Source organism: Carassius gibelio, chromosome A9, assembly GCF_023724105.1.
Source record: "Carassius gibelio isolate Cgi1373 ecotype wild population from Czech Republic chromosome A9, carGib1.2-hapl.c, whole genome shotgun sequence".
Classification (NCBI taxonomy): Eukaryota; Metazoa; Chordata; class Actinopteri; order Cypriniformes; family Cyprinidae; genus Carassius; species Carassius gibelio.
In genome coordinates, this window is record NC_068379.1 from 24,138,444 (window position 1) to 24,154,354 (window position 15,911).

At 37.8% G+C, this 15,911-nt stretch overlaps 2 protein-coding genes across 5 annotated transcripts in view; one reads left to right on the top strand and one right to left on the bottom strand.

The window, feature by feature from the left end:
- The window catches only part of LOC128020036 (receptor tyrosine-protein kinase erbB-4), a 295,490-nt gene that overhangs the window by 80,469 nt on the left and 199,110 nt on the right, over nucleotides 1-15,911 (bottom strand). For both annotated transcript variants that reach the window (XM_052606565.1, XM_052606566.1), the window contains exons 4-5: nucleotides 9,910-10,041; nucleotides 7,673-7,738 (exon numbers count right to left, since the gene is read on the bottom strand). In XM_052606565.1, coding sequence (XP_052462525.1) covers nucleotides 7,673-7,738; nucleotides 9,910-10,041 — 198 coding nt within the window. The remainder of the gene's footprint in view (nucleotides 1-7,672; nucleotides 7,739-9,909; nucleotides 10,042-15,911) is intronic.
- LOC128020041 (uncharacterized) overlaps nucleotides 2,154-15,911 on the top strand; it is a 455,114-nt gene continuing 441,356 nt past the window's right edge. The window contains exons 1-3 of one of the 3 annotated variants that reach the window (XM_052606574.1): nucleotides 2,154-2,892; nucleotides 2,971-3,167; nucleotides 3,270-3,360. In XM_052606574.1, the coding sequence (XP_052462534.1) occupies nucleotides 2,470-2,892; nucleotides 2,971-3,167; nucleotides 3,270-3,357 (708 nt within the window). In that variant the 5' untranslated portion in view covers nucleotides 2,154-2,469 and the 3' untranslated portion in view covers nucleotides 3,358-3,360. Of the gene's footprint in view, nucleotides 3,246-3,269; nucleotides 3,361-15,911 lie in introns of those variants that run through there. The other 2 variants (XM_052606575.1, XM_052606572.1) reach the window with 2 other exon arrangements.

Genomic DNA, 15,911 nt, shown 5'->3' on the forward strand with positions numbered 1-15,911 from the left:
TATGGAAGTCACTGTGAACTAGCAACTGTTTGGGTTTTTTTCTTCAAAATAGAGTTGATGTTTAGCAGGAGGAGGAAACTTGAAGGTTGAAAGTGTGGGTACATGAAGGTTTAAAAAACAAAACACTAACCTATTTCAATTTTGGGGTGAATTATTCCTTTACTGTTAATAAAACACCAAACACAAAGAGAAAAATCACTCAAAACTCTTCACTGAAAAAAAATACAGTTACTTTAAAAGGGAATCAATGTAGATAGTGTTTTATTTTTATTTGTTCATAAAAATTTTAGAATGCTCCTGCTATATACTATTGTACATGAAAATAAAGCACGGTTTATTTTGATTAGTATATTATGTGTATTTGTAATGTATATCTTTGTTCAAATTTTTTTTTAATAAAAAGGATAAAATAATTACAAAGACTTCTCCTGCTTTTGCCAAAATATCTGCCATACTTTTTCATATTTTGTTACCTTAAGGTAATAAGCTTTGTCTTTATAAATCTTTGTCCTCCAATTAATAACCCCCCCCCCACCCCATCTCCAACTGTGACCTCGTAACGCCATTTCGCCCCTGCCCATCAAGAGGTCTATGCATGCCACTGCTCACGTGGTTCCATGTTAGCTAGTATGCTTGTTAGATTTAGAACACAGTCATAGAGACAGAAGAGCCTGTTCAAGTAAATAACAGATTTTCTCTCAGAGGTCTTGAAGATGGAATGAAAACAAAACTGAGCAAGAAGAATAAGAGTGTGTTGGTACCCAGATGGAGGGACAGGGTGAAATGACAGGTACATCTGCAGAAAAGAGAGAAAAGGGAAAGCAGGAAGAACATAATAATTCGTTAGGGAGTATTTGAGAAGGGAAAAGGCTCATATTCTCCTACTTGACCCACCAAACCATTTTACTGTGCGGAGAAGTCTTTAAAAATGATTGTCAGTTTCATTAATAAATGGTGATATCACCAGGGCAGTACAAACTTCAGGTACATGATAGTTTTGCTGCCGTTCTGTAAAGTGAAATTGCTCTGCTCTACTCATCTGTGCGATGATACTGTCGTGAATAGATACATGGTCTCATAGAAATACTGTTAGAATGTCCAGACAGATTCAACAGACTCTCTGCACTTTTTAGGGGAGAGTGAAAAATGAAAATGAAAACCTGAAAAATAAAATCTTACACTAAAATAACAGCAAAAAAAAAAAAGAAAAAAAGCTGTTTTTAATTGAATTATCCTTGTCAATTACTTTATAAGGATCAACACCATCAGATGCAAAAATGATTTATTTTAAATATTGTCAAATTCACCACTAAATTCAATATACAGTAACAGTGACTAGAAATCACATGGCGATTTCAGAATGAATTTAGCTCCACATCAGTTGCGTATGAATATGCAAGGAGCAGAAAATGTTTTTAACTTTCTAAATGAAAGGTGTTCAGATTCTGTGGGACAGTTTCTACAGAAATGATTTTGCACAGAATCTGTGTGGGCCTGCCTATTAGCTTTCCTTCTCTTCCAGCTCATGTTAATGACACAGGAGACTGTAATGCAAAATAACTGCTATGCGAGATTTCTTTTTCCAACATGAAAATTTTAAAAACGGTTTCTTTTTTTCAACAGAATTAAATCCGGTAGAAGCTGAGTGTTTTGTCCTTAAAAAGAGATTCTTACGTGTGCATTAGTGAGCTTTTCGAGGCAGGGGTAATGACATGTTTTTGAGCAGTCTGACTTAGCATTTGACTGCATTATAAGAGCACGCCGGGGGAAATCAGAGTTATGGTGAGTTGTGATCAAGCTTGTTGAGTGGAAGCCTGAAAGAGAGAGACTGAGGATATGACTGTGTGTGAGAGTTTTGAGGGACCTGATGTAATTAATCTCAACAGTTTTAAGTGCAGCTGGTTTCTGCGGCTACACGTGAGAGGAGATGGAGAGTCAGGCTGCCCGTCTCTCTCTTCAATTATCCTGCACTGGGAGGGCAGCTGCATGCCACGGCCTGCTGGAGGTGTCTTACTGAGCCTGTGAAGATAGCTGAGGAACTCTCACAGAGTGGAACGACTCTTCACCTCTCTCTGGTGGCTGTATCTGCAGTGTCTAGTTATTATATTCATAAGTAAAAGTTACTTCTGAGAGGTTTTTTTCTCCATCCTGTTTGCTGTTTGCTGTTGACGGCTGTACTGCGTTTGAGCTCCGTCACTATATTCTTTTCATTGACTATTTTTAACTTAAAAATCAATTTTATACATCATTGTTTCCGTTTATATAACGCGTGAATATATCCTCTATTGTATTCTACAACAAAAACAATCAGAGCGCCTCGCTATCACTAGTTTTATTTTGATCTCCCGGGTCCGCTATTAGCTTTTAGCCAGTTAGCATCAGCAAGCGTGTTTGCTGCTAACTGCGCTTACATTGCTAATACTCTATTCTCACACATTACCACTGCTGTACTCACTGTTACTTGCTTTAATGGCGGATGAATGTCTCCACTCTGTGCAGCTCGAGCTCGAGGCCGTGGGGAAGCAGATTCGCGACCTGGAACAGAGGCAGGCCAAGCTGAGAGAGCGGAGAGCCGCGCTGGAATCATCCCGGGCTGACGCTCACAAGTCCGGGGTAAGTATACAGCGTGCTGTTAACAGTCCCACCACGTCTACTCCGTGTGTTTCTCTGCGCAGGCCCGGTGCACCCAGGACGCGATCTTCCCAGATGTCCTTCACTGCGACGCCGGGACACCACGGACCCTGGGTGCATCCACAGCGGAGGACGCGAGCCGGGTCCCGGGCGACTACTTCTCCCCCTCCTGCCTTCGAGCTCTCCATCCAGAACCGCTTCGCTCCCCTCCGCGAGACAGGACGCGACGCTGTGATCATCGGAGACTCCATCGTCCGACACGTAAGTGCTACGTTAGCCGAAGGTAAAGTGCACACTCATTGTTTGCCTGGTGCTCGTGTTCTCGATGTTTCTGCGCAGATACCCGCGATCCTGAAGGACGGCGAGAGCCCCAGAGCGGTCGTGCTTCACGCCGGGGTTAACGACACCACGCTGCGGCAGACGGAGACGCTGAAGAGGGACTTCAGGAGCCTGATCGAGACGGTTCGCAGCACGACGCCCGCGGCGACGATCGTCGTGTCAGGACCACTGCCCACGTATCGACGAGGACACGAAAGGTTCAGTAGACTTTTTGCTTTAAATGAATGGTTGTTGTCATGGTGTAAAGAACAGAAACTGCTATTTGTTAATATCTGGAATCTTTTCTGGGAGCGTCCTAGACTGTTTCGCGCTGATGGATTACACCCCAGCAGAATTGGAGCGGAGCTTCTCTCTGACAACATCTCCAGGACACTTCGCTCCATGTGACTAGTAAGACAATTCTCAAATAACCATTATGATGAGTTTTGTTCTAACCGCTTAAATGCTAAAGGTACTTGTGCTGTAAAACCTATTAAGACTGTGTCTGTTCCCCGAATAGTGAGGTCAAAATATAAATATAATGTAGGATCTAGAAAAAATCTTATCGTAATTAAACCAGAAAAATGTAAAGTAAATGAACAAAAACAATTTTTAAAGTTTGGGCTCATAAATATTAGATCACTCGCACCAAAAGCAGTTATTGTAAATGAAATGATCACCGATAATAGTTTTGATTTACTCTGCTTGACTGAAACCTGGCTAAAACCAAATGATTATTTTGGTCTAAATGAGTCTACTCCACCAAACTACTGTTATAAGCATGAGCCCCGTCAGACTGGTCGTGGCGGGGGTGTTGCAACAATATATAGTGATATTCTCAATGTTACCCAGAAAACAGGATACAGGTTTAACTCATTTGAAATACTTCTGCTAAATGTTACTCTGTCAGACATGCAAAAGAAATCTAATGTATCTCTTGCTCTGGCTACAGTGTATAGACCACCAGGGCCGTATACAGAATTCCTGAAAGAATTTGCAGATTTCCTCTCAGACCTTCTAGTTACATTTGATAAGGCGCTAATCATGGGAGATTTTAATATTCACGTTGATAATGCAAATGATACATTAGGACTTGCGTTTACTGACCTAATAAACTCCTTTGGAGTCAAGCAAAATGTCACCGGGCCCACTCATCGTTTTAATCATACACTAGATTTAATTATATCGCATGGAATCGATCTTACTGCTATAGATATTGTACCTCAAAGTGATGATATTACAGACCATTTCCTTGTATCGTGCATGCTGCGTATAACTGATATTAACTATATGTCTCAGCGTTACCGTCTGGGCAGAACTATTGTTCCAGCCACCAAAGAAAGATTCGCAAATAACCTGCCTGATCTATCTCAACTGCTAATTGTACCCAAAAATACACACGAATTAGACGAAATTACTGACAACATGGGCACTATTTTCTCTAATACATTAGAAGCTGTTGCCCCAATCAAATTGAAAAAAGTTAGAGAAAAACGTACTGTACCATGGTATAACAGTAATACTCACTCTCTCAAGAAATTAACTCGTAGTCTTGAACGCAAATGGAGAAAAACTAACTTAGAAGTTTTTAGAATTGCATGGAAAAACAGTATGTCCAGCTATAGACAGGCTCTAAGAACTGCTAGAGCAGAGCATATACACAAACTCATTGAAAATAACCAAAACAATCCAAGGTTTTTATTTAGCACAGTGGCTAAGTTAACAAATTACCAGATGCCACCTGATTCAAATATTCCACCAACGTTAAATAGTAATGACTTTATGAATTTCTTCACTGATAAAATAGATAACATTAGAAATACAATAGCGAATGTAGATTCTACAGCGTCTAACACTTCAGTTTCATCCATCGCACCCAAAGATAAACTGCAGCGCTTTACAACCATAGGACAGGAAGAGCTAAATAAACTTATCACTGTATCTAAACCAACAACATGTTTATTAGATCCTGTACCCATTAAATTACTGAAAGAGCTGTTACCTGTAGCCGAAGAACCGCTTCTCAATATCATAAACTCGTCGTTAACTTTAGGACACGTCCCAAAACCATTCAAGCTGGCGGTTATCAAGCCTCTTATTAAGAAACCAAAACTAGATCCTAGTGTACTGGCAAATTATAGGCCTATTTCAAATCTTCCATTTATGTCTAAAATTTTAGAGAAAGTTGTGTCTGCTCAATTGAGCACCTTCCTGCATAAAAATGATATGTATGAAGAATTTCAGTCAGGTTTTAGGCCCCACCATAGCACAGAAACTGCACTTGTTAAAATTACAAATGACCTGCTCCTTGCGTCAGACCAAGGCTGCATCTCATTTCTAGTCTTACTTGATCTTAGTGCTGCGTTCGACACCATAGATCATGACATACTCATAGATCGATTACAAAACTATACAGGTATTCAAGGGCAGGCTCTAAGATGGTTTAGATCCTACCTGTCCGATCGCTACCATTTTGTTTACTTAAATGGGGAGTCATCTCATTTATCATCAGTAAAATATGGAGTGCCACAAGGATCCGTCCTAGGTCCCCTTCTATTTTCAATATATATGTTGCCCCTTGGTAATATTATTAGAAAATACGGAATTAGCTTCCACTGTTATGCTGATGATACTCAGCTATATATCTCAACGAGACCAGATGAAACTTCCCAATTATCTAAGCTAACAGAGTGTGTTAAAAATGTAAAAGATTGGATGACACACAATTTTCTCCAATTAAATTCGGATAAGACAGAGATATTAATTATTGGACCAAAAAACACTACACAGAATCTTGTAGATTACAATCTGCAACTAGACGGATGTACTGTTACTTCCTCTACAGTCAGAAATCTGGGTGTTATATTAGACAGCAATTTGTCTTTTGAAAATCATATTTCCAATGTTACAAAAACTGCATTCTTCCATCTTAGAAACATTGCCAAGCTACGAAACATGTTATCTGTTTCTGATGCAGAAAAGCTAGTTCATGCATTCATGACCTCTAGACTGGACTATTGTAATGCACTTCTAGGTGGTTGTCCTGCTTCTTCAATAAACAAGCTACAGGTCGTCCAAAATGCAGCAGCTAGAGTCCTTATGAGGTCAAGAAAATATGATCATATTACCCCAATTTTACAGTCTCTGCACTGGCTACCTATTAAGTTCCGTATCAGTTACAAATTATCATTACTTACCTATAAGGCCCTAAATGGTTTAGCTCCAGCGTACCTAACTAGCCTTCTACCACGCTACAACCCATCACGCACCCTAAGGTCACAAAACGCTGGACTTTTGGTCGTTCCTAGGATAGCAAAGTCCACTAAAGGAGGTAGAGCTTTCTCACATTTGGCTCCCAAACTCTGGAATAGCCTTCCTGATAATGTTCGGGGTTCAGACACACTCTCTCTGTTTAAATCTAGATTAAAAACACATCTCTTTCGCCAAGCATTCGAATAATGTTTCTTTTTAATTGTGAGTGTAGTTGCATCTGTTCAAAGTTGCATTTTTATTCATTAGCTTGGGTTAAACTAATTTTACTTTGTTGGATCAGCAGCTATGCTAATGATGTCTGTATTTTGTTTCTATGTTTCGCCACGGGATTTACATCCCGTGGTAACTAGGATTTAAACAAGCTCCAGTCTGGATCCAGAACACCTGAGAAGAGATGATGCTGACCCTCAGAGGACCCCAGATGATGCTAACCTTGAATCAACAAACAGAACTAACAATTATTGCTAAATGTGTGACTGAATCATATAATAACTTAATAATATTGATAGTTCATCGTCTAGCTGACTACGTCTTGTATTATTATTATTATTTTTTCTAAAATCCTGTCAAATGTGCACAAACTACTAGCTACTACTAAATATTGTAGAAACATAATTTTCTGTAAAGTTGCTTTGTAACAATTTATTTTGTAAAAAGCGCTATACAAATAAACTTGAATTGAATTGAATTGAATTGAATTGAATTGATAATGTAAATGAAAAGTAATTTGAAATTAAAAAATGAATAACCCACAATAGGCTGTTTGTTACAGTGATTTTTGCCATACACATACCCCTTATTCTAGATCCTCAACATGGAGTGTTAAATTTTGTTAAAGGGCACCTAAGCCCCTTTTAACAAGATGTAATATTAATCTTATGGCTCTCGTGATTGTGCCTGTGAAGTTTCAGCTCAAAATACCATACAGATCCTCTCTGCTTTTTGTATGGCAATAAACAGAGAGGAGAAGCAACACAAGGGAGAGTGAGTGGACTGGTATTCAACTGTACATGTATGAATCGGACAGCAGAAGAAACTAAATTAGGCTCAATCGAGATGCATCGGCAATGTGCAAACTGATCAGCATATGGCATCAAAGTACCATGAGTGTGATTTGCGGTCCAAACTAACTAACTAAAACTAACATTTTATTCCCCACATAAACACCACAGTTCAAAGCATTGCTAGGCCATAACTCCAGGATTATAACTTTTTTATCGTTTCATTTTCAAATGGTAAATTCACTCTGATCACGAAAAGCTCTGATCATAAAAAGGATGGTGGCATCATATTAAACATGAGGTGCAGTGTATTCGTCAAAGATCTGGGCTGCTTACTGAGAGGTTGCAGATTCAGAACCATCAAGGAATGACTGAACTAAAGGCCACAATCTAAATTAATTAATTTCAATGAGGATGGTTTGACATTTTTGACAATTTCTGAAACTCACAGCTCTGACACTGGTCCTCCTTTGGCCCCCAGCAGCGTCCATTACATCCTCTATGACACCTCTGACCTGCAACCAGAAATGATGAAACATTTAGTCATAGCAAATTTCTGCATTATAATAAAAGATGACAACCTAACATTATTTATTTGAAATAACATTTACTAAAACCAGGAACATAAGTCTCTTTAAAAAGTCAGTTCTGATTTCATATTGACTATAAAACGTCATTTTTAAGTATGCATTCTCATCACACTATCCATATTGGTCATCATCATATAGTTCATAATACTGTCATAATGTTTCATCACAGTAACCGAAATCTGGACCATTCCGCTTTAGGCTGGATCTCTTTTCATCTGCACTGACCCTGTTCTGATGAAGTGGGAAAGAGTCGTTGTTGACTGACAGAACAATGTTCTGCCTGGCTCTCCAGAGCTCTGCCCGAATCCTCCCCGCCCCAGAGGAGACGTCCCGTATGGCTTTGTTACACTCATCTGCTGTGGCTGTTCTGCCACCCAAGCTTAATTGACTGTTGGGTAATTGCAGTGTGAGCATGGCTGACTGATGGAGTGTTGTCCTCTGTCCCTGTTCCACTTCAGTTAAGAGTAATTACACTAGTGGCTTACGCTCTTCAACTACATGGGCCAGGCATTTTTAAACATCACGGTTTTTACACTCTCGGTCTCATTTCCTCTTTTTCTGCCTAAGTACTTGATTTCTCTGTCATTCATTTTTTGTGAGATATGGTGTAAAAAGGCTGCTCCATCGGCTTTCTAATAGCTCAGTCTTCTAATAGTCTTCATTCACTCACCATCATACAATGGAATTATAATGTTTCACACTGCAGCTCTCTAAACAGCACCATAACAGTAGTCTATTCAATTATAATCTGACTTCTGAAGCCATACAAAACTTTGAAGCTCCTGGTCATTAAAATGTCTTTCAGGTTTGAAAATGAATTCAGTGTGAATAAATAATGACAGAGATGCTCATGCTAATGTTTACATTGATTGTCAAGACCATTCTATGCTTTTCTTTGCTGCCCATGTGGCTGCTTCTAGTCTAATCTGAAGGTTACAAACATCGGAAAGAAGTCATTGATAAACACTGGCTGGAAGGGCAGGACTGCATTTTAATTGGTGAAAGCTGCATTGCTTATTCCCTGTTGTTGTTTTTTTCTGAACAGACATTGTAAATAACCTCACTAAATAACTAAATAAAATCAATGAGGACAATCCCTGCCCCGAAACACTAAGAGATTATAGTGGATTATAAATTCAACACCCTTAATTTGGAGAGTGGGGAGCCAAAACCGATCAAGAGGATTGATTGACTGGATATATTGTGAGCCTGGAGACATTATCAAAAGTATCAGTAAGAGCTGTAAAAAATAGCTTTTCTTTAAAGAGTAATTAAAACTCACCCTTAAATAAAGTAAAAAATAGTCACATGAAGAGTGTTATTGTGTTTTTGAATCCTTTTTGGAGATTGCCAACTCCCTGGTTTCATTGAGTTCATTCATTGAGTGTGAGTAAATAGTTACTGAATTTTAATCTGAGGATGAAGTATATGTCTAATAAAATGGTAAAAATAATTATTCCATGGTTTCTGGATATTGTGTCACTGTGTAACATTTTCTTTAGGATTCTTTGAGTAATAGAAAGAACGACAGTACACTACTCTTCAAATGTTTGGGGTCAGTAAGATTGTTTTATTTATTTATTTATTTATTGAGAAATTAATAACAATATTCTGCAAGGGCAAATTTATCAAAAGTGACAGTAAAGACATTATAAAGACATGTTGTAAAATATTACAATTTTATAAATGATTTTATTCCAAATAAAAGCTGCTCTTTTGAACTTTCTAGTAATCAAATAATCCTGAAGAACATGTATCAGTTCCACAAAAATATTAAGCAGCAAAAACTAATACATATTATAAAAAAATTTAATAATAATAATAATAATATAAAAATATAGTATAATGATTTCTGAAGTATCATGTGACACTGATAAAATAAAAATATGTTTAAATAGAAAAGTCATTTTAGACTACAAAAAAAAAAAAAAACATTTTATAATATAGTTTTACTGCATTTTAACTTAAATGCAGCCATGGTGAGCATGAGAGACATCTTTCAAAAACACACAAAAAATCTTTCTGACCCCAAACTTGAACAGTTGTGTATTAACAATCCATTTTAGCACCTCATGCTCTGAATGGTCATTACTCACATGAGCTGCTGCTATTGGACGGCACCACCAGGTGATCAGGGCGAGCGTTCTTCACTATATCCTGCCAGTGGATGGTATCAGCATGACACAGGAACTTGTTCTGGTCCACGTACACCCCTCCATTCAGAATTTCTGGTAAAACACAGACAGCAACAATAAAACACCACTGACTACTTAATGACTTATGTCAGCGGACACCTCAGAGTGTATCGTGCAGTGAAGGTGACCTCATCTCTGTCTTATAATACATGGAAAGAGCAAGGTGTGGCTCACCAGAGAGCAAAGATAATGTATAAAATAATTTGATTTATTCACACAATGACTCTTTTTGACCCTCTGGTGTCAGTACTGGCCTACTTCTTGGGTTAGTCAGCCTAGAATCCACAGTCAGACTTTAATGGTACAGTTCACTAAAAAGCAAAAATTAATTTACTCACCCTCACGTTGTTCCAAACCTGAATGACTTGTGAAAAACGCAAAAGGTCAAGTTTTGAATAACGTACTAGTCTTTTTTTTTTTTTTTTTACAATTAAAATGAATAGCCACTGAAGATTTAAAACTTAAAATGACCTAAACGATCAATAAATTATGATAAAAGTTATAAATGTTCTCCATACATGATGTGCATGTGTTTTATAGGTGCAACAATGTGACTGAATCTTTCAAATTAGATTTTTTTCATTAAATTTGTGATATGTTTCACAAAGTCTCAATGATAAGTTTACGATCCTGAATGAATCAATCCAGTCACAATTAATAGACACCTGACTTTCAGTGAACAGTGAGTTAATTGTTTGTCTATAACACAAGCCTATTGTATGATGTATAATAATGGAAATATTATATTTTTGTGGTGCGTTTCCATATTGTATGGACTTTGAAAGCACCAGCACCCATTCATTCTAAGAATAACTCCAGAATTTCTCCTTTTATTACCCAAAAAAGAAACCACTGTACAGTAAATCATACAGGGTTGAAATGAAATGAGGGTGAATAAATAATGACAGAATTTTCTTTTTAGAATAAGCTATCCCTTCAAAAAAAATCTAGACTAATTAGACTCTTACTGCTATTATTAATAACCATAATCTGTTTTGTTTTGATTTTCTCTTCATTGTATTTCTCCCCACTTTCTTCCTCTCCTACTCTCAGCAGACGCAAACATAGGAAAGGAAATGATAACATTCCCAGACAATGTCAGAGTCAGATCCATCCTGGATTTGAAGCGATGACATTCTGGACAGCGGTGCTAACAGGTTTGTAATTTCATATTTAATCTGCAGGGAGACGTCTCTCAATCCTTTGCCCTAATATGCATCATACTGTCTCACACGGATCATCGGATTTGGAGAGAAATCAATCTGTTGTTCCCCTCTCCATGTGTTCACGGGTAACACATCTCTGTTTGGGCACACCAGACGACAATGAACATTATGATCTTAATGTGTCTGGAGTAATCCTCACTCACTTGGACAAAAACACCAGAGAGCTTATAACAGATTTGCATTATTTACTGCACTGGATTTCTCTTTCACAGCTACAGGAGATTAGCCGTGTGGTGGAAGAACAGATGAGACATATTCATAACCACAGGCCATCTGAAATTGATAATAGCCTAACAAAACCTTGATTAAACTGTATTCCATGGATGATTGGAGATTGTGTTATTATGTATTTCCCTTCTCTCTAAGGGGAATTGAGAAACCTGTCGCTCAATGGATAAATTAATTTGAGCGTTCTCTGCATCTGACATGCTGGGAGGGCTGAAGTCTTGCGCTCTCCTAGAGGTAAGAGTCAGAAAAACAAATAAATGCAATGGCAGAACTCAGCAGGGGTCCTCAGACAGCCCAACCGGTTAAAGCAGATTTAGGATCACTATCTTTCTCTCTCTTTAGATGATTTCTCTCTAGCTTCACTTAGGATGTTCTTTTACAGTTAGGATGCTGTCGAGCTTCACTGAACTTGAGCGTATGCATCTTAAAATCTTCAGAGAGAAGAGAGAGTCCACAACAGAAGACTACAGAGGCTCAGTCAGCACCTGTTTTTTTTTTTTTAAATCAAAACACTGATCATACAAGAGAAGACTAAACACTGAAGCAGATACTAGCATTTGTTTACATCAGTGGTGTCCAATCCTGCTGCTGTACTTAAAAATAAAGGTGCTACACAATGCCATAGAAGAACCTTTTTGTGGATCTAAAAATGGTTATTCTATGGCATTACTTGAAGAAACTTTTGAAGCCCCTTTATTTTTAAGAGTGTAGATTTTAGCTCCAACCCAAATGAAACACACCTGAACAGCTAATCAAGGTTTCGCTAGGCATACTAGAAAATTCCAGGCAGGTGTGTTGAGGCAAGTTGAAGCCAAACTCTGCAGGACACCGGCCCACCAAGACTGAGTTTGGAAAGCCCTGGATTACATGCAATAGTCATGTAAAAAGGTACACCAGATCTTGTGGTTAAAGCTAGTTACACAAATCCATCTAATTAGTTAACTTCCTCGGTCAAAGATCCTTAAAGGGTTACTCCACCCCAAAATATGAAGCAACTGGAACACTTTTTGTAAGCGAAGAAAACAAAAATAAGTGACACAGATGAGATCGTTGACAAAGGAATTATTGAATAAAGTCATCATTTTTGTTTTCTTCGCTTACGAAACTTAAAGGGACAGTTCACTCAAAAATTTATCTGTCATTATTTACTCAACCTCATATTGTTTCAAACCATTATAACTTTAGTGTGTGTGTGTGTGTGTGTGTGTAACAGAAAAAAAAGATATTAATGAAAGAATTCTCTCTGTTTTAGTGTTATTTTGGACCCCCAATAACTTTCGTTGTTTGGACAAAACCATTATTCAAAACATCTTTTGTGTTCCATATAAGAAAATCAGTCATAAACCAAGTGTTTAGCAGTTAAACATTTACAAATTTAGATTTAACATTTGCTATTTAGATTTAATGATCATATTTCGTATTTTAATTTATATTTGGGATTTAGTGGGAAGTCGTGGCCTAATGGTTAGAGAGTCGAAAGGTTGTGAGTTTGAGTCTCGGGCCGGCAGGAATTGTGGGTGGGGGGAGTGCATGTACAGTTCTCTCTCCATCTTCAATACCATGACTTATATGACTTAGGTGCCCTTGAGCAAGGCATCGGACCCCCAACTGCTCCCCGGGCGCTGCAGCATAAATGGCTGCTCACTGTTTGGGTGTGTGTTTACAGTGTGTGTGTGTTCACTGCTCTGTGTGTGTGCACTTTGGATGGGTTAAATGCAGAGCACAAATTCTGAGTATGGGTCACCATACTTGGCTGAATGTCATGTCACTTTTTTTTTAAATATTTCATATTTATTTATTTATCCCTACAACATAAAATTAAATTTAAAAGAACATTTGTGACAAATCTGAAGAAAAAAAGAGGCCACATTATCACCCTAATCTCAGTTTCTCAGCTGGAACATATTGGCAGGCAAGATACCTGTATCAAAGGAGGACACACAGCTGGAGGGGTAGCAGAGCACACACACATACACATATTGGTAGTCTAGATGCCAACACTGTCACTGGGTTCAGTAAAGCATTTCTCTCGGCAGTCATGACAGCTGGTTTCATTTGAATGACTGTTTGATTGTTGTTGGAGCTCTAAAAGCTAAAGATTGAATTTAGTCTCAAATGAAGTGAAAACATCCATGTCAGTTATTGGGAAATGCTGTACACACACACACACACACACACCGTAATTTCTATGTACCTGCACACTTAAAACGTGGCTGAACTTTGAGTATGTTAAAATAGTATTGGCTCTGTTCCAAAACAGTGAGCTGCTTTACTGTCTACTACCTACACAGACAGCATCCTTCTAAGACAGCATCCTAACTGAAATGGAACATCATAAGTGGCTGATTAGGAGCACAACTGCATTATACAAACACGGCTTCTAATGTAAAGCAAACAGGAGACTCGATTAAATAACTGACTTCAGTAACATTTGCTAATGGCATGAGACTAATAAGCATAAAAAATACATAAACATTTTAATCAATTTTTAATTATAATATACTATTTTCTATTAGTATTTAGTATTTAATGAAATGTAACTATATAATTGTCATTCGATTAGTCTGCCAATGAGAACGCATTTTGTCACTTAGAGTTACTGTATGAGCAATACAGTATGGGACTGCCATCTCTGGTGAGGATAAATGTGATGTTTTGAATTTATAATTCTTAAATATTTTCTAACATTAAATAGTATCTTATCTTTTGGAACACCCTTTGGGTCAAGAACATGCCTATAGCTATGTTTTCATCCTCATATCTTTATGCACATTTTGGGATATTGTATAGAAATTGCTGAATGTATACGCCAAGATGTACATAAAATCTTAAAATGCACATATAAATGTATGCACTCAGTTGAGGATAAAATGTTCATAAACTATAAAGGAATACATTTACAGAATAAATTCCTCAATTTGCTACAAAAAACTCATGTGACTTGCCTCAAAAGATTATGTGATTGGATGACAACTGATTGCATCCCAATGCATTGCATACCAAATGTAGTTTTAATATTTCCTGAGCAAAAATCTGTCATCAGAATTATGTTGTATAATAACCTCACAGAAATGTGTCAAACGATAACATTCCCAAAATGTAGGCATCTGCCTCCAAATGCAAGATAGCATGACAGTGTTTGTAACTGTGTTTTGTCTGTTCCTCATTATGTAGGAAAAACATTTTTGAAATGGTTGCAACTCATTTTTATTATTAATAATTTGTCCCAGTTTTCTTCTCTTAAACACATATGATAGAAACATTAGGGTTAGGGTTTATATGCACATGTTTTATACAATGTTCAGATTTTACGCACAAGTTAAATTCGAAACTTTGGATAGAAACATGGCTTATGATAGTGATATGATGTCTAGGTTGAAATGTAATAGATAATGAGTTTTGTCTGCCTTAATCAATCAGTTTTGTTTAACTAAATTGACCAGAACAGGACATCATATGGTATGCGGGACCTTTTTTATTAGCTCAACTTGAAGATCAACATTAGTCCAAACAGATCTAGTACTAGTACTAAAATGATCAAGTCAATCAGGCATAGATAAGTCCGCCTATTCACCACAGAGTGCCAACATCACCCTGGCCTTATGCCAGTCTTTGCCAGCAGTCTGGCTCTGTGTGTGGCACAGAGGGACTGAGCCTGGCAGGGCTTATGAGGAATGATATGCCAGACTGTGCCAACTACCCCTGCTGCCACTGTACAAATAGGTGATCTTCTGCACCATTCATCAAAGTGAGGCTCTGCACCACACAACCTGACTTCTCCAGCTGCATTACCAAGAAGATGCTGTCTGGGTGAAAAAAAAAAAAGCAATGAGTAAAGTTGAGCAAACAACGAAAGGGGACAAAGAGTGATTTTTCTTTCTGATGAGGAGAACAAAAATTGCCCTGATCCCAACACATCAGGACTTTGTGAGAACAATAAACACTTCATGTTTTAAAAGTGGTTTAACTGAACATTGTTTTTTGCACCACTGAGGGTGATATCTGTCGTGTTGTTTTTTATTTTTTTGTGACAGTGAGTGCTCTGAAACCACAGGCTAAATGCTAAATAAGACCCAAGGGAGAACACTGGCAAGACTTTTTATGGATTCTAACATATCTTTCAATGGAAATTTGAAGATTGTGAGTCCCTCTGCGTCCAATTTGTGAAAAAACACAAGTAATTCCTTCCATGTGTCTCGTAGGCTCTTATCACAACTGACCGACACAGAAAAGACAAAGGCAGGCAGATAATAAGTAAATAATACAATTCTGTGAACTTTTTCATAGTTTCCAGAGTCTAGGACTTTCAGAGACAGGTGTGATTTCTCAGGAAAGCTACCTGAAATGTTCTTACTACCTGACAAACACAGATTGAAAAAGGGATTTTGGTCACACTTTATTTTAGGGTCCAGTTCTCACTATTAACTAACCATTAACTATGACTTTTGC